Source organism: Halichoerus grypus, chromosome 13 (genome assembly GCF_964656455.1).
Source record: "Halichoerus grypus chromosome 13, mHalGry1.hap1.1, whole genome shotgun sequence".
NCBI classification, from domain to species: Eukaryota; Metazoa; Chordata; class Mammalia; order Carnivora; family Phocidae; genus Halichoerus; species Halichoerus grypus.
This window is the reverse complement of record NC_135724.1, coordinates 86602916-86622128: the sequence shown is the minus strand read 5'-3', so window position 1 is coordinate 86622128 and position 19213 is coordinate 86602916. Positions and strand designations below refer to the sequence as shown.

Genomic DNA, 19213 nt, shown 5'->3' with positions numbered 1-19213 from the left:
CAGGCCCTCACACTGAACTGATCATCACAGTCCCTACTGTGCACACTCTGACGGGTCTTGCTAGTTCTCAAATGCGGGGCTTGAAGCGCTGGCCCTGCCTGCCATTCGACCTGTGCGAGCAGAATGCTTTGGGGTGCCCGGCGGCCCCTGCACACACACGCCTCACCTGAAGGGTGCGTCATATAGGGGAAATGCGCTGTTGTCGAGACTGGAATGGGCTGTAGTGCACTTTGAGCGAGGGCGGCCTGGGGACCGCCGGGTGGCTGTGTCGTCATTAGCATCATTGGCGCATGGGCAGTTGGATGAGAAGGAACCATTCCTGACTGTACATGAGCCTGAAACAGAGAGCTCTTTTACGCATACAGGCAACATCTCCAGCTTAAACAACATGTCAACTGTGTTCCTTTCACTAGGCTGGGGCAGGAAAGGCCAACAGGGGGGCCCTCAGGGCCCTTTCTTTTCTCTGGGGACACTCCCTAGTGGATCATCAATTGACCTACAGACATGTTTCACCCTTTAGCAGGTCCTGCAAGGGTGAGGGAGCAGGCGCCCAGCAAGCCTGGGTAAAAATAAGGGGTGCAACATCCTAGCCTTCAACACTTCTGATCGCTGGATTCTATGTTTGTCGGGCAGGATCGTCACAAAGCTCAGATATCTGATCCAAAGGCAGCTTTCTCAACTTAATAGGAGGTGAGATGCAATGATGCTTCAGAATCTGGCTTCTGAGTGGGGCCTGAAGTAGTTTTAAAGATAAACTCCCTTTTAATTACGAAAGCAGGTGATGACAGTAATCTATGGATTCCTTAGCCCTCTCGTTCTTTGCCCCTCCCCTCTGTTTCTTGTCTGCTCACCAGCACATCTCTGTGAAGAATGAGTCGGGGCAGCGAGAGAAGAGACAGTCGGGCCCCTTTACTCTAAGAGATACGCTGACTGAGCAGGAGGAGTGGGCTGCAGTAAATAGCTCCAATGAAATGGGGAGGAGTAATGTGCAATTATCTGGGCCAGCCCCGTGCCCCTAAACCAAGTGATAGTGAGTGCAACCTGGTCTCACTGTCAAGTTGGAAAAGGTTTAGCCAGCCCAAATCGCTGGATCCCAGCTCAGGGGGATATGGCAGGGTCAGGAGGAGACCCCCTTTCCTGCCTCCCATACTGTGCACTGTTCTAGACCACAATAAGCCTTGAATGAAATGCTGTTTTTACTCTCTTACATATTCAAATGGGCCCATGGCATATCTGGACTTCCCTAGAAGTGTTAACCTTTTTCTCTTTCAACACAAAAACACAAAAGTGAGGTTTTAGGAACCCCAACTTGCATGTAAATTCACTTATCTACTTAGCCACCAACCTCTGCTAACCACCTACAGTACCCCCGCTCTCATGAAGCTCCTGATTCAGCCAAACCATGCTGGCCCACACCTGACCAAACCGGCTCCCCTCCCCACTATCAAAAGCAAATCATCCAAGTGCAGTGCGCCACACTACAGAACCCTCACTTGTGCAGAGGAGGACGCCCAAACTTCCCAGAGCTGTGGAACTCTAGTTACAAGGTTGCCTTCTGAAGAGAGAGCTCCAACTGAGTCGCGTCTCCAGCCCCCAGCATGCCAGAGCCTCAGGGGCGCGCTACTCAACATGAAATGGAGTGCAGTGAGCAGTCTAGCTTACACCTGCCTAAGAGAGTTCTGTTATGAAAGCAGCAAAAAGAGCCATCAAATACAGCCGATTCACCCTTAACAGCTCCAGGGAGGGCCTCAAGGACAGTGTTAGAGCCCAACTTCAGTGCAGCTCCTTGTTAAGATAATCTAACTTGGCCCTGGACTGCACTGGACTTTGTCAGCAGCTGACGCAGCCAGCAACCACTAAGATGTCAACCACACCTTGCAACCATTAGAGTCTTATGCTGGAGGTGAGCTCCAAAGAGCCTCCCAGGCTGCTCTTTAAGAAAAATGGGAACACCTGAGTGCTTCCAGCTTCTAGTTACACTGCACCAATGTACAAGGCCAAGCCCTTTCAAGAAGTACAACATATGGTCAAAGCGGGTGTACCGATAGGCAAGAAAATCAAGTGGAGAGATTTCTCTGGAACTCGTTTGACTAACATTCAAGCTGACAGGCTCAGGGCAGTCACCTCAGAGAGCTGAGAATTTGTGAAGCCCAACCTCCCTGCCAGATTTCTGTGTGTGGGTGTGTGTATGTATGAGAGAGGGATTTGGGGGGGGGGGGGGGAGTAGGAGGGAGAGAGACAGAGAGAGACAGAGAAAGAGAAGGAGGAAGGGAGGAAGGGAGGAAGAGAGGAAGAGAAAGAATATATATACTATGTATACACATATAGCAGTGAAGCTATATAAACATAGCGAAGCAGACACAGGAAGGAAAGGATCGGGTTGCATTCCAAAATCAGAGGTATTTTTAAGGTCTCAGATGGGAAACATTAAAGGACTGACCAATCAGCAACTTTACTGACCCCATTACAAAACCACACCAACATTCATTTAGGGCCAGATCACATGTATTTGAGTGGGAAAAGGGAGACAGGCAAATGGCATCACACACAGGGTTTCCTAGCTTGCAGAGCATCTGGCTCTTTGCTGCTTATCTGATAACTTTCATATTCTACTTGGTCTTCACAGAAAGTTGGCTAAAGCTGGTTTACCTGAGGTACGTGGGCCATGTGGGGAGGATTGGTGTATGCCGGCTGAACATGAGAAGGATGGATTGTAAAGACGGTCTGTTGTGCTGTTGGGAAACTATTCTGTGGAGACTGCGTATTGGAGGCTGGGGTCATGGCAGGTGGGGTTGGTGCGAGCCCCGCGTGGTAAATGGCTGACTGCTGCTGTGGACTGGCCAAATGGAGAGCCTGGGCGGCCTGGTGCTGATGGTGCTGCAGAGAGACAAGAAAGAAGTGAGAAAACCATTTCCTGAATGAAAAGCAGTTAAGGTGACACACAAAGCTGAACTCCACATATGAAAGCAGGCTCCCCTGGACCCATCTAAGATGAAGGGCAGTGGCAAGTACCAGAGAATGTACAGGGTGGTAAGGGCAGGGCTGGGGGACAAGTGGTGGTTGCAAGCCCTCGACCAAGCAGAGGTAGAACAACAGCACTGCCCCAGGGAACTGAAAGATGTCAAAGAGATCCTTAACTGCCCTGTTAACAAACATGACTGCAGAAGCTAACAGGAAAAAAAAATTGTTGTACAATTGTTAGAAATGAAGTAAAAAAAAAGTCCCAAGCCAATTCCCTATATAATGTTAAATTAGATTTTTCAATCAATGATTTCTAGAACTTACTCAGTCACCTCATTCTCAACATGTATCTTAATAAGACTTAAAAACAGTAACAGGGGGCGCCTGGGTGGCTCAGTTGGTTAAGCGACTGCCTTCGGCTCAGGTCATGATCCTGGAGTCCCTGGATCGAGTCCCGCATCGGGCTCCCTGCTCGGCAGGGAGCCTGCTTCTCCCTCTGACCCTCCCCCCTCTCATGTGCTCTCTCTCTCTCTCATTCTGTCTCAAATAAATAAATAAAATCTTTAAAAAAAAAAAAAACAATAACAGGGGCGCCTGGGTGGCTCAGTGGTTAAGCGTCTGCCTTCGGCTCAGGTCAAGATCCCAGGGTCCCGGGATCGAACCCCACATCGGGCTCCCTGCTCAGCGGGAAGCCTGCTTCTCCCTCTCCCACTCCCCCTGCTTGTGTTCCCTCTCTCGCTGTGTCTCTCCTCTGTCAAATAAATAAAATCTTAAAAAAACAAAACAAGAAACAAAACCTAGTAACAACCAAAACCAAATCCCAGGGGCACAGTGGGCAGTTCGCTATACGCTGCCTCCACAAGGCAGGGGTGTGAGGTGTTTTGATCACGTGGTACCCAGCACAATACTCAGCACTGAAGAAAATGCTCAGTAAACAGAATGAGGATGCAATTCTACAAGACCTGAGTTCCTCCTTACCTGAACAGGACTGGGTGCAGGATGACTTCCGCCATGCTGGCTCTGCTGCTGGCCAGTGGGGGTAGCTGAAGGCTGCGGATGTGGAGTATGGGGGTGCAGGGTAGCATTCGGGTGCGCATACTGTTGAGCAAGGGAGCCAGTGGAAACTGAAGTGGAAGAAAAAGGTGTGTGTACAACCGACATGCAGCACGGTCTCAATTGCTCCTCTATGCCTCATCAGCTGAGCTTTCGTGATACTCAGTGCCTAACTCATGCTTTTACCAATCTGTGTTTGACTCCATTTTTAAACCATCCATTTTCTTGAAAATCTTAAGTGTGAAGTTATCGCTTACCAATCAGACTAGCATTTTATTTATATAACACAGCTGTATACATTATATTAAAATCTAATTAAATTTACTCAAAGTAGTCACTAGATTTTCCTGAAAAAGCCACTTAATAGCATCAACAGAAACAATTCACACACACACACACACACACACACACACACACACACACACTTTAGCTCAAGGCCATCATCTGGCTAACCTCACCATGCTACTGCCCTGGAGCAGGCACAGTGTCCCATGGGCACTGACTGCATTGGGGGGACTGGGGGAAAGGGCTGGGTAAGGTATGTGGCAAGGTCAGGGCTCTGTCTTCATGGCCAAATGACCATAATCAATCTCAGCTGATCACAGAAGTCACTCTGCCACTCAGTTCATTCCCTGGACCCTCCCTACTCAAGGATCTCTCTCACCTTTGCTTTAAAAAGATCTATTAAATGGAATTACCTAAACTATGTAGAAAAATGAACTCCCTTCAAAGCATCCCAGCCTTTAGAAAGATTTGTACTAGCTGGAGTAACTTCAAAGGAAATATGATGGGCCACTCTTAAGTAAAAATGTGTTCATTTGAAGATAAGAACCTAAAGCCAATTCTTTATGGATCTCCGCAAGAACCATACCTTGACAGGAGATTAGGTATAAATTCATTTGTTCATGTATTCCCAAAATAGCAATTTGAGAATCAAAATCACAATAAGATGAGTTCACTGCTTCCAGTGACTACTGACAGCACACGGATACAAATCCAACCATGATGTGGCAATGAGCTGATAAACAGTTTTCTCAAGACCCATCCCTAGCAACATAGGACTTCCAGCCTTCTCTCAAATTCATCCTAAAATTCCAGAGAAGCTAAGTCCACACACAGAAACAATTCCAAAACAGCTCATGTTCTTCCTATGACATGTGTGCAAAAACAGACATACAGGGGACTGACAGGAAGAAACAAGCACTGCTTTGAGATCAGGCCCTCTAACTCTGGCAGTCTAATGCCAAGAGTCACCAGCATAAGTGACACCCGGCATGTCCCACAGAAATGTTATGCAGAGGATTAGGCACAAGCAGCAATTCTGTAATGCTTGATGTTATAGGGCCAAAGGCCACCAATATTCCAGCCTAACTGGTTATCTCCCCAACTGTGTATGTATATATGTATTTTTAAAAGTAGACTCTATGCCCAGCATGGGGCTTGGAACTCACAACCCTGAGTTCAAGAGTTGCACAGTCTACCAACTGAGCTAGCCAGATACCCCATATACATATCTTTTAAAAGAGGCAAGGGCAAGGCAAAGAGCCAGTGCGAGGATCACCTGTGCATCCACTGCCAATGTCATAGCAGGTATTAATATTCATTAATACCCAGATTAAACAAAACACTTTTGTTTATACACTGAAAAAATTTCCCTAACTGTAAGAGTTAATACACATTGGAACATATTAACCAGGAAAGTTGTAGCATGATATTCTCTGGGTGTTTTTAGGAAGAGTCCATGCCTGTCTTCTGGGAGCTGGGAAGAATAATGTGCTAATTGCTTTCCTTGAACTCCATGGTCCCCTGAATCTATAAAAGTCAGTGTCTTTCTTCTAATTCATTCTTCACCATCATATTCATTAGGTTAACTTTCAGATCCCCCCAAACTGTCTAGGCACTGACTTGGTCTAAAAGACTTGATGTAAATTTTGAACCTGACTCTGCTCTTATAAAAATGTTACACTCATTCTTCAAATTTACTTCTAAATAACTATAATAGGGGCGCCTGGGTGGCTCAGTCATTAAGCGTCTGCCTTCGGCTCAGGTCATGATCACAGGGTCCTGGGATCGAGCCCCGCATCGGGCTCCCTGCTCAGCCAGGAGCCTGCTTCTCCCTCTCCCACTCCCCCTGCTTGTGTTCCCTCTCTTGCTGTCTCTCTGTGTCAAATAAATAAATAAGAATTTAAAATAAATAAATAAATAAATAAATAACTATAATAGCCACATGCAGCTAGTGGCTGCTGATCACACAGCACAATTTACAGCACACTTTTATTATCACAGAAAGTTCTACTGGAGGATGCTGTCTAGAGTCATTCACGGGCCTTTTTTTTTTTTTTTTTAAAGACAATTCCACCCCAACGTGGAGTTCCGACCCTGAGATCAAGAGCCCCATGCTCTGCGGACTAAGCCAGCCAGGCGTCCCTCATGCTCCTTATTTTCACAGTATTAGCGTTAAAATCCTCCCTACCCCCAAGCTTCTTAAGTGTTTCATTTCTAACAATACTAAATCTATCTAGGGGGAAGCAATTCCTGAATCCCAAATTCAATTTATGAGGTTTCATAAAGACAAAGTACAGAATCTCGGAGATTCTATTTTTTAAACTTTATTTATTCAAGAAATGTTTGTACTTTAATAACCTTCTACGCAAAGTTTTAAGGAAATAAAAACAATAAATAAATAAATTCTAGCTGGGTGCTATATTATTAATTTCCGACATAAAAACATTACCTCACCCAAGGAGAATAATTACGCCCATGAAATCTCATAATGAAGTAATTCATCAATTAAAAAAGGTTAAAATCTTGAAATTTGGAAAAAATTAAAGATGAAATTTTTTAAAGATGAAGTATGTTTTACTGTGCATTTTTAAAAGGCATCTCTGTGGATAGTAGTCTACCAACACTGAAAGGCTATAAAGTATTCTAATTTATATCTCATTTGCATTCATAGCACAAATACTTCAAGTAACCCAAACTGTGTGCATCTACACAGGCTTTTGCTTTGAAAAAAAACCCTATCCTTTCCGTACCTAAACAAGAGCAAACTACAATGCACTGCAAGAAAAATCAAGCACATGTAAATATGCATCATTAACTGCAAATAAAACTTTAAAAGGTTTAATCAGAAATAATTTCCTTTGTTTATCTTGTTGCTTAAAAGATACCTACTAAGCAAGTTCCTCATCCAGGAATTCTTCCCCCCACTCAAATACAAAAGCTGGGTAGCTAATTGGGAAAAATGTGAAATTGACACTTTTTAATTCAATACTTACATAACAACAAAAATATAGTCGGGTTCCTTTAGTAAAATAAATGAGGAAAAAATCTACTAGAATTAGGGAAAGGGAGAAGGGGAGAGTGAAAGACAGTAAATGCTGGGCTTTACTGAGCTGAGTCTACCAATTAACTGCTTTTATTGTAATTATTATAATTATTTCATTAATTTAGCTAAAGATTCCAAAGGTTAAAAACAAATTCTCTTCAAAATTCTGATTTAGCTATTCATCAGTTAAACTTCTATTTATAAAAATTAAGTTGCCTTCATGAAACCCAGATGAATTCAGGCTAATCAAAGAAGTATTGCTTTTTTGGGTTTTACCTGGTCCGGAAGTTTCCCACTCACTGTGTTCCTTGATACAAGCGTTTAAAACTCTAAATGTGTGACTTGTCAAAATCCCCACAACACTAAACACATTATAAAAATTGTTTCCTAAGCCATGACCTTACTGAAGCCAATTCAGTCCATAAGGCTGTGAGTTTAATTTTTAACCAGGTTTTATCATTTTGACCTTGGATGCACAAGTCAGGAGAGATCACCAGCACTGTAAAACTAAAAACGAAAACAAAATCTTCCCATTTGATGTTAAATTCAGAAAAAAGGAAGTGAAGGAAAACTGAATTCTTAAGAGGGGAGTAAAAGGCAACTAGACCAAACCATGACAAAATGGCTTGCGGGGAGGGGTGGTACAAAGCAGCAAATTAAATTACAAATAGTAGCCCCACTGTTAGTTTCTTTTAAAAACTAGTAATTCCTTTCAGGGGATGTTGTACTAAGGCAGTTAATACTTAGGTTTGATGATTAAGGACCTTTTAGCTACTTCAGGAAACTGACTCCAAAATTACTATCAGAGACAGTAAGATGGTGAGGATAACTACATTTGAGACCTCAAATTGAGTACATAATAAAATTAATTACTGACACTGTCTTTTACATACTATATCACATACAAAGTTTCCCTTTCATAGTATAGATATACAGCAAGACTCCTTTTTAAAGAGCATCTATTAAAGGATTAAATTTGTTAACAATTCCTAGCACCAAATGAATAACATGTACACACTTATTTTTGGATACCAAGTCATGACACAGTTAATGAAAACTTAAGTCAAAATATTTTCTCAACTTTTTAAAATCTGGCATTTAGTAGATTTAGACATTAAGTCTTTCTAAAATAATCCAAAATTTAGTATCTAAAATCTTAATCCTTAATATCCCTTAGAATATAGTATTCAAGTGACTCATTCCTGGCATACATTTCTGAAGGACTTGTGCAAGTCAGTACCTTTCTTATCCAAATACCAAAAGTCCATGACTAGCCTTATTTTAAAACTGCCCTACAAAATAAAGAGGACACACCTTACACGTTCATTTCCAAAAGAGAGCCCTGCCCAGACTTTCTCCATTTAGGAGCCATTGTTTAGTTACCTTTTCACTGGTGGTGAGAGAGGCCAGGGCTGCCAAACATAATCAAGCAGTCAGGCTGCGCTTTCCTGATGAAGCTTAAAACATCCTGGGGTCTACCACCTAACTATTTTAAACCTTCTTCAGTCATGCAAAGACTGAAAAGACAGAAATGTTTCTTACCTAGAATTTCAACCCTATTCAATTAAAAAATCCTTGTAAGGATAAATTTCTTCTCACCAGGATACTGAAAAAGCCTAATATTTTAAGCTTTTTATACTAAATTTGTGGGTTGGTTAAAAAAAAAAAAAAAAGGCAGTTCAGCAGAAGTTTCTCTGAACAAGGAAAATATTAGGCATTTCCAAAACAGTCGTCACATGTTTGCTTGGTATGCAAAAATTAATTTCTGAAGCAACTCAATTTTTTAATTAACTCCAGCTTTCTTAAGCTGGGTTGTATTTCCTTTTTTAAAACTCTGAATTATTTACAAATATACAAATTCAACGATTTTGTCTGGCACAAGGAAAATATTGCTCAACAAGTCTACTCCCTTAACATGTATTCTTTAAAAAGTGTTTTACTGTTCAATTAAAATTAGTATAAAAAACCCAACTCACTGGCAAAGTAGAAAGAAGGGCTTGTCTCCTTGTTGTATGGTAATTTGGGACATGCTGAATTTGGGAAATAGAAAGGTAAATTAGCCTTCTGAGGTGTGCATTTTCCTAATTTTCTGGAAAGGTTGACATATTTAGTAATTTTTTTTGTATTCATGCATAAATCATTTTTCTTATTTTACAAGAGATGACAAGCACTTTAAACATTGCTACAAAATTAAACAAGAAAGGACTGAACCAAAAGATACTTTTTCTTCTGTACTGATGTGTCGAGTTCCACATGCTGACTTGCTTAAATGAAAGGAATAAAATCATTATCTAATCAAAAGACCAACATGGCATTCCATTGAACAACCTGAATATAAATAATGTACCAAAATAAGAGAATATTTACCAAGTTTAATTCAAAAGACTCAAACAATTTTGTATATCATTATTAATAGAAGCATCATTATTCTGTAAGTTATTTATTAGGCATCTGGAAGTGAACCCAAAAATTTAGAAACATATAATGGTAATATTAAACATGAGTATAATATCATTTCTTATTAAAATATCTACATAAATGGGTGTGTGTATAAGTACATTTGGAAGGATATGCACCAAAATGTTAACAGGTAGTTGTCAAGTGGAAGGATAATAGGTGCATTTTAAATCTTTTTGCCTCCTGTATTTTCTCATTTATCTGCATTAAACTACCAAAAACAAACTCAAAGAGCATTCTGGATCTAACTCTTCCTGATGGCTTCAGTTAGTAGAGAAATTTTCGTTACTACTATTTCTGAAAGGGAAAACACCGCTGCCAAAAAACAAAATTAGGTGAATTAGGAGACCAGGAAACAAAAAGTAACTTCTTAGGAGGGAAGGGGCGAAGGCAATGATTTTAAGTTAGATTAAGGTCAAAGAGATGAAGTTTGTGATCAAACTCCTAAGATAACTAGAAAGAGAACAAGGTCAAGAACTACTTAAAATGTCTAATATTTCTCCTAGCAATTTAGCTGTTCAATAATCTGTCAGCATATTTATATTAAATATACCAACCATTTAAAGACAATAATCAGTCTTTCATTTTGTAGTCCTTAGTGCCCTTTCTATTCTCAAAGCCTTTTGCTATGGCTGTTAACAATGAAAAAATGACCAAAGGGTGACATAGAACTGTCGCCAACATCTGGGTGCATATTCTTTTGTTGGCATAAAAAGTTGAAAATATTTAGATAGAATGAAGCTTCAAAATAGACATAATTCATACTCAAAATACTTGGTTCCTTTGGGAATACGCAATACAAACTGTTCAAGGGAAAGAAGTGTAAAATTAGCATTTCCATGCAACAGATTTGTCTTAGTTTAAAATAATGTACTTTTAAAAGTGTCTTGGAAGATCTAAAATAACTGAAATAAATTATTGAAGAATTAATGAACTTTCTTTACTAGGTTAAATTATGGCTTATGATGGCAAAAAATAAAACAGTTCATTTTCTAGTGTTCTTTTTAGAGTATGAAGTATCCAAATGAGAACCTGAGTAACCAGCAACAACCATATCAAGTCCACAGCCTCACCCCACCTGCCCTCATCAACAGACGTGAATTAACTACAACCTGTGTAAACTGCAGGAGAGTAGTTTCAGGTCTGGCTGAGCAACTTTCTCCTGGCAATAAAGAACTAGTCTTCATGACAAATCACGCCAGATTTCACTGGACATTAGACCTAGTGTTTTGTTTGCAGTATTTCCTATTTACCCACATATGAATTGACTTCAGGGTCCAAGGACAACTACTTTTCAAATGTAAATGTTTTGGGAAAGTAGTTATAAAACCATTAGCGTCTTAGATACAGTATTTACTATACAGGCTATTTCAAACCAATGAACATCCATCCAAAAGACAAAACCAGATGCCGGCAGTGAGTGAACACACTGAGGAGAAAGATTCTTCTCAACATCACAATATCACTACAATGTCTCATAAGCATGGGTACACAAATAGCTATTCTCTAAAAAGTAATGGAAATTTTAGCTCAAAAAGTTTGTATCTTATTCCAAGAGGAGTATGCCAGAAAATGGGAGGGGAAAAACGTTTTTTTCCCCTTGTTAAATCATGATGTATTTACCAGAAATATATAAAAAATCATAATGAACTTTTTCACTTAAGCCTTTAGCAAACCAGAAAATTGTTGAAATGTATACAAATTGCTTAAAAGCATATGTGATGAACACGCTTTTATGCAATTTCATACATACTTAGTCCTGGTTAAGACAAGCCAATGAAAAGCAATCATAACCAAAATCATAAGCCCAATCAGTCTGTTGGTATTTTTTTCAATTAAATTATGAATGGGTTTCTTGTAAGAAAGTTTCCCCAAACGTGGCAAATACATCATTTTAATTTAAAGGGCATAATCCACAGTAGAAAGTTTTAAGTGATAATGTGTAAAATAAAGATTGGATTTAAGCATTTTACAAAAACAATGCCTTTAATCATTTAACATTCCTATCACTGCAAACGTGTGCAGTGGGAGCATGCCTCCAGAAAGAAAGCACGAGCAGCGGGTTATGGGTGACAAGAAACTTTACTGCTGCTGAGTCCTTATTCCTATGAACCTACAAAATATCATAACTGTAGTCATTAAAAAGGTTTTAAAAGGTTTAAAAATGAAATGTCCACATAATTGTTTGTAATGATAATTTCTCATAGTGGTATACTTTTCATTTGTATGAATAAACTTAAATTTCTTTCCTCCCACTCCAAAAAACTGAAATGCCAATGAGAAAACCTAAATGACAGTACAGGAGTGCTCAGGAAAGTTCAAAACAAAACTTACATCTTAATGAAACTAGCACTAAAGTTTTTTGAAAAATATAATATGGGTCAACTCACTGACTCTATTATTATAAGATATGAGTGGGAAATGTCATTTTAAATTGTCGACATTGAAAACCGTATTATTTTAGTACTTTAGACAGATGCAAAGTTGACCTGCACAAAGTTCACCAGCCACAAAACTAAGATGGAGACTTTTGCCTATTATTCTTTTCTATATTAATTATTTTACATACGATACTTCTCATTTTAATTTTACCATTGCTTACAATGATTATATTTAAAGTGTGATTCATGTCTAAAGGAGATCCAATATTATACTATTTTGACCCCTTAAAATCAGCATGAGGCAGAAACACAGTAGCATTCATTTTAACAAACAGCAATAAAAATATGTAATGCCAATGGCTGCCAGAGGGAGGAGTGAAGCAGAATGTTTTCTTGCTAGAGAGTGCTCTCATTGTGGTAAAACTTTCTTGCATGCCTTAGGCAGGCCATACCAAATGGTTGTAATACTGATGAGGAAGAGGAGGAAGAGGTCTTTCTCCACAAATGATACTTTCTGTTACACAAATCATTCTATTTCACTTAAAATAACGAGAGATATTTGAAGACAGACAAATTTCAGGAACAGAAGTTGAAATGATGTTGCCAAGACTTATAGAAATGGGTTCATCTTTTCTTTAGATTCTTGACCCTCAATGGTATAAAAGGCTAAGTTATTCTTAAAGTTTCTTTTCAGAGCTTTAAAACAAATTACTAGTCACTCACACTGAAAGAGACAAACAAAATGCTTCCTACCATACATCGCATGCGTCTGCTCATGAGCCCCGTACTGAGTTGCTGAAGAAGACACTAAACCAGGCTGGGCATGTGCTGGCGGTGCCATCATTCTAGCATTACCCTGTATCACAGGACTATAGACATGAGGATGCTGTGTTCAAACAAAATATAAAGAAAATACATTAAAGTATCGAATAGAGTCAAGCAAATTTTAGTTAGATGTCTTAACTCCACGCTTTCCAGGTTTATAGAAACAACTCTGAAAATCCTAAAATGAATGTTCTTGGCTATTTCCTTTGAAATACTTACATTGATCAGCAACCTTCTTATACTAAAAAGGCCCCCAAATACTTAACTATCTACCTCACCATAACACAGAGCACAAAATGTAAAGGAAAACCCCTTTAACCATATTAAAGGTTAAAACTGAAAGTTATTTAAATGGAACAAAAATAAAGAGTTAGATCATATCAGCCTTACCTGAGACTGATAATGTGGCACATGCTGAACAAGAGGCTGATTTGGAAACTGCTGAGGACTATAGGCAACATATTGTGTGGAATAAGCTGGTGGGGTGGCCACAATTGGTGGGCCCGCTGCTGAGGCTGGGTGCATCATGGTGCTCTGATGATGCTGGTCTTGCCGCTGTTGGGGCATATTTGGTACTGCAGAAAAGATGACTTAGTATTAGAAAATACCATCTCCTTCAAATCAAACACACGAACACGGTCCACGAGGCTGTGCATGATGTGACCCTCCTGCCTGCCTCTTCAGTGCCATGTTATACCACTCTCACCACCACTTCAGCCACTCTGGCCGATTTTCCTATTACATATGCCTCAGATACCAATCCCCAACCCTCAGCTTGGACAACTTTGACTCATCCTTCAGGTGTCAGCCTGAAAGCAGCTTCATCGGAGACCCTCTCTAATGACCCCCAGATTTGATCCTGAGTCCCTGTAAATAGACTCTTTAAGCACTATGAAAATTTTCCTTCATACTACTTTCTCAGGTAATCCCTATTTGATAAACCGAATTATGCCACTTGCTACAGAAGGCTATTAGAGTTATTCAAAGAAAAACAACAGCATAAGAAAAAAGCCAAAACAGACCCAACACTAAGCTTAACTCTATCTTAATTTCCCATCACTGAATTCTTACACAATCTCTTGCTCTTTCTCAAGACACAGCATCACACACTACAATGTAGCAGGTTTCTAATAGTTCTTTTTAAAAATCACTTTATGTCTTTTATTATTATTTTTTTTAAGATTTTATTTATTTGAGAGAGACTGAGCAAGCGAGCTCAGGAGCAGGGAGGAGGGGCAGAGGGAGAGGGAGAAGCAGACTCTCTGCTGAGCAGAGAGCCCCACATGGGGCTCAATCCCAGGACCGAGATCATGACCTGAGCCAGAGGCAGATGCCCAACCAACTGATCCATCTAGGTGGCCCTACTTTATGTCTTTTATTATTATTCCACACAGATTTCTGCCTCATGGTCCTCCCCGTGTTAAAACTCTAATTAAGAATTCAGGGGCGCCTGGGTGGCTCAGGTGGTTGAGTGGCTGCCTTCTGCTCAAGTCCTGAGATCAAGTCCCGCATCAGGCTCCCTGCTCAGCATGGAGTCTGCTTCTCCCTCTGACCCTCTCCCCTCTCATGCTCTCTCTCACTCAAATAAATAAATAAGATCTTTAAAAAAAAAAAAAAAGAATTCAGCTAAAAAAAAAGAATTCAGCTCAACTGGGGCACCTGGCTGGCTCAGTCAGTAGAGGATACAATTCTTGTTCTTGCAGTGTGAATTTGAGCCCCACACTGGGCGTAGAGATTATTTTTTAAAAATTTAGGGGCACCTGGGTGGCTCAGTCTGCTAAGTGTCTGCCTTCGGCTCAGATCATGATCCCAGGGTATTGGGATTGAGCCCCACATCGGGCTCCCTGCTCATGGGGAACCTGCTTCTGCCTCTCCTTTCTGCCGGTGCTCTCTTCTCTAATATAAAAATCTTAAAAAAAAAAAAAAAAAAAATTCAGCACAGCTGTCATCTCCTCTGTAATATCTTTCCCAGTTCCCCCAAAGGAGCTAGCTGCACGCTCTGTGCACCTTCTCCTTACATGTCTATTAGAGCACTGATTGTTGTCTGTGACAGGTTTTGTGGTGTGATGTTAACAAAGCCACCTGAGGGAAGGAACCATGAACCACCGCTTACAACAAGGTAGGAGGCATAAAGAATGTATAACTCGGCATGTTCATAAAATCATCAGAATTATATAAGTAGTTACTAGTTGAGAGAATTTGTTTAAATATTTCAATTTTCTGGGGCACCTGGGTGGCTCAGTCGTTAAGCGTCTGCTTTCGGCTCAGGTCATGATCCCAGGGTCCTGGGATCGAGCCCCGCATCGGGCTCCCTGCTCCACGGGAGGCCTGCTTCTCCCTCTCCCAATCCCCCTGCTTGTGTTCCCTTCTCTCGCTGTCTCTCTGTCAAATAAATAAATAAAATCTTTTTTAAAATAAATAAACAAAATATTTCAATTTTCTTGCTAAAAATTTAATGACTTTCTGAAATTTAGGAGAGCTAGTTATATAGTGTTTTATGTATTTAGAAAAGCAAATGTGGAAATGGAAGAAACGTGTATACAGTAATATTGTTCTGAATTTGATCTTGAGAGTCCATATAACTGAAAAAGCAATTCCTTTTAGTAAAGAAAAGCCACCCCAAACTCCTACAACATTTTTAACAAATGAAAGTTCACTATTTCTTTTGATACTTGATTATAACCCTCATACATTTAAAAAAATTAAGTAAAAAAGCCAGTCAAGTGTACAATCTTTTTTAAAATTAAAATTCTAGGGATGCCTGGGTGGCTCTGTCAGTTAAACATCTGCCTTCGGCTCATGTCATGATCCCAGCATCCTTAGATCAAGCCCCACATTGGGCTCCCTGCTCAGTGGGGAGCCTGCTTCTCCCTCTCTCTCTGCAGCTTTCCCTGCTTGTGCACACGCAATCTCTGTCAAATAAATAAATAAAATCTTTTTTAAAAATTTAAAATTCTGTTATACATACAGAAAATACTTGAATACAATTTTAAAACATAAAAAATTCAACAATACTAAACAAAATCTTCCATCCCACTATTTGCATACTATTTTTTTTCCACTAACAGCAACCACTGTGCATGGTCTTCTAGATTATCTTCTATGCATTAGTACATATGCATATGTATTTATAGACATATACTTGGGTTTATGGTATATTTTCTTCCTTAAATTGAATTTATCTTAATATTAAACTATAATTTAGATGGACCATAGTTTAACCATTTCCTTATGTCCAATGGTTTTCAACTGAGAACAATTTTGTCTTTCAAGGGACATCTGGCAATATCTGGAGACATTTTGGTTGTCAAAACTGGGAGAAGGGGAGTCCCGCTAGCATCAAATGGGTAAAGGCCCAGACGCCTGGGGGGCTCAGTCAGTTAAGCATCTGCCTTCAGCTCAGGTCATGATCCCAAGGGTTCTGGGATCGAGTCCCGCATCGGGCTCCGCTTCTCCCTCTCCCTCCCCTCCACCCCCTGCTCATACTCTCTCTCTCTCCCAATCGCTCTCTCTCTCAAATAAATAAAATCTTTTAAAAATATATTTTTTAAAAATGGGTAAAGGCCAGGTATGCTAATAAACCAAAAATATCTGTCCCAAAATGTCAACAGTGCCAAGGCTAAGAAATTCTGCTCTGTGTTGATCAGGTTCTTGACTTTGGCATATTTTTAAACACAACAAAATTTTTCTCACAGGTTGTAAAAAACATTGCATTTGAACCACCAAGAAGACAAAGTGGTTTTATGCAAAGGCCTTACTATCATGCAGGAAAGATATGCCTTATACAATCTATGACTGCATTTCAGAAGCAAGTTCTTGACAGATAAAACAGCACGATACAAAATTAACACAAAGACAGCAATAGCCTTCATACATAGTACACTTCATAAACTTAAACTTACTTCATAAGTAACTACTTAAACTGCAGTGGAAAACACCCTGGTTTATAATAACAATAAAAAAAGAAAATACCTAAGGTATAAAGTGAAAAAGCACACACTATCTTTTAAGAGAAACTTTAAAAAACCACTAAAGATACAGAAGCAGATTTAAAGAAGCAGAAAGGCATAATTGTTCTTGCATAAGAAGACTAAATAAAAAGACAGCAATTCTCCCCTAAGTTAATATATAAATTTTTTTTTTTTAGATTTTATTTATTTGCGAGAGAGACAATGAGAGACAGAGAGCATGAGAGGGAGGAGGGTCAGAGGGAGAAGCAGACTCCCTGCTGAGCAGGGAGCCTGATGTGGGACTCGATCCCGGGACTCCAGGATCATGACCTGAGCCGAAGGCAGTCGCTTAACCAACTGAGCCACCCAGGCGCCCAAATTTAATGTGATTCCAATAAAAATGCCAATTGGTGAACTGAATGTTAAAAACCATGAGTTTGTACTGACAGAACAACAAAAACCGTCATTGGTCAACCTTTAGAGGATAGTATGAAATCAACTCATTATTTTGAGAACTTTCTTGAAATGATGACATTTTAATTGCACAAACTATATCTCACAGTAACCAGTTTGACAAGGTAAAGTTTTTCTTTTTCTAAGATTTTATTTATTTATTTATTTGTCAGAGAGAGAGAGAGAAAGCGCGTGAGTGAGCACGCACAAGCAGGGGGAGTGGCAGGCAGAGGGAGAAGCAGGTTCCCTGCTGAGCAAGAAGCCTGATATAGGACTCGATCCCAGGACCCCGAGATCATGACCTGAGCCACCCAGGCAACTATAAAGCTTTTCTTTATAGAAATATTCCATCTAATAATTGAAGAAGGGATAATAGAGAATATCACCATCTTGCAACCTTTAATGAAGTGATGGATCTAGGGCTAGACAATGATTGTCAGTGGCCGCTAAAACAGAGAAGAGCTGGTAGGAAATGTTGTCCCGAACAGATAAGGCTATCCTAACTATCACAAAAAAGAAAGATATCATGTGACTCCTAATGATAGTACATACTTCATCTATGAGACATTCTAGATTAAATTTAAAAACTATAACCTGATCTTATCAAGCCTCTCTAGATATCTACTATAGGTTTGCAAGGATTACAGAGAACAGAGGGCCACTTTAAACACCACCACAGAGATGCAATTCCTGAAATTCAAACTGTAGGAAAGAATACAGGACAAAGAAGCTGGATTTAAGTAAAATGTAAAGGGGGGGGGAACTCAAGGGAAAACTTTGAGACTTATCATTAAAAGAGGTACATCAGGGCGCCTGGGTGGCTCAGTTGGTTAAGCGACTGCCTTCAGCTCAGGTCATGATCCTGGAGTCCCGGGATCGAGTCCCGCATCAGGATCCCTGCTCGGCAGGGAGTCTGCTTCTCCCTCTGACCCTCCTCTCTCTCATGCTCTCTGTCTCTCATTCTCTCTCTCTCTCAAATAAATAAATAAAATCTTTAAATAAATAAATAAATAAATAAATAAATAAATAAATAAAAGAGGTACATCAATCAAATAAAAAGTGTGGATTTTGGATGATGGCTAGCTTTCAGTGAGTTCACATATTTTATATATATATATAAAACAAATAATAATGTCAAATTTTGAAATAATCAGAGAATTACCAAAATTACCAAATGTGACAGAGACAAATGCTGAGCAAATGCTGTTGGAAAAACGGTGCCAACAGACTAGCTTGAAACAGGGTTGCCACAAACCTTCACTTTGTAAAAAAGGCAGTATGTAGAGTGTAATAAAAGGAAGTATGCGTGTACCTCACACTCTAAGGTAACGCTTTACCCTAAGAACAGGAGCGATGTAAGGATCACATCACTGAGAAGACTTAGCCAGTGCAATAAAGCAAGAAAAAGATACAGTGACTAGGTTATGATTATGTACACAGAAAATTCTACCTCTAAAAGAAGCTACTAAAAACAATAAATGTGTTTAGTGAAGTGGCAAGACACAAGGTCAGTATTAAAAAATCAAGTGTATCTCTATATACTTGGTAAACAATGTTAAAAATTTTTAAAACACTGAAAGGAACAGCATAAAAATATGAAATACCGGGGCGCCTGGGTGGCTCAGTTGTTAAGCATCTGCCTTCGGCTCAGGTCATGATCCCGGGGTCCTGGGACCGAGCCCCACATCGGGCTCCCTGCTCAGCCAGGAGCCTGCTTCTCCCTCTCCCACTCCCCCTGCTTGTGTTCCCTCTCTCGCTGTGTCTCTCTCAAATAAATAAATAAAATCTTAAAAAAAAGAAATACC

General features: G+C 39.9%; 1 protein-coding gene across 8 annotated transcripts in view; it reads right to left on the bottom strand.

Moving 5' to 3' along the window:
- ATXN2 (ataxin 2) overlaps window positions 1–19213 on the bottom strand; it is a 116052-nt gene that overhangs the window by 1311 nt on the left and 95528 nt on the right. For 5 of the 8 annotated variants that reach the window (XM_078060969.1, XM_078060970.1, XM_078060971.1 and 2 more), the window contains 6 exons: window positions 13396–13580; window positions 12934–13066; window positions 9319–9372; window positions 3940–4085; window positions 2650–2877; window positions 167–335 (listed from right to left, as the gene is read on the bottom strand). In XM_078060969.1, the coding sequence (XP_077917095.1) occupies window positions 167–335; window positions 2650–2877; window positions 3940–4085; window positions 9319–9372; window positions 12934–13066; window positions 13396–13580 (915 nt within the window). The remainder of the gene's footprint in view (window positions 1–166; window positions 336–2649; window positions 2878–3939; window positions 4086–9318; window positions 9373–12933; window positions 13067–13395; window positions 13581–19213) is intronic. The other 3 variants (XM_078060972.1, XM_078060974.1, XM_078060973.1) reach the window with 2 other exon arrangements.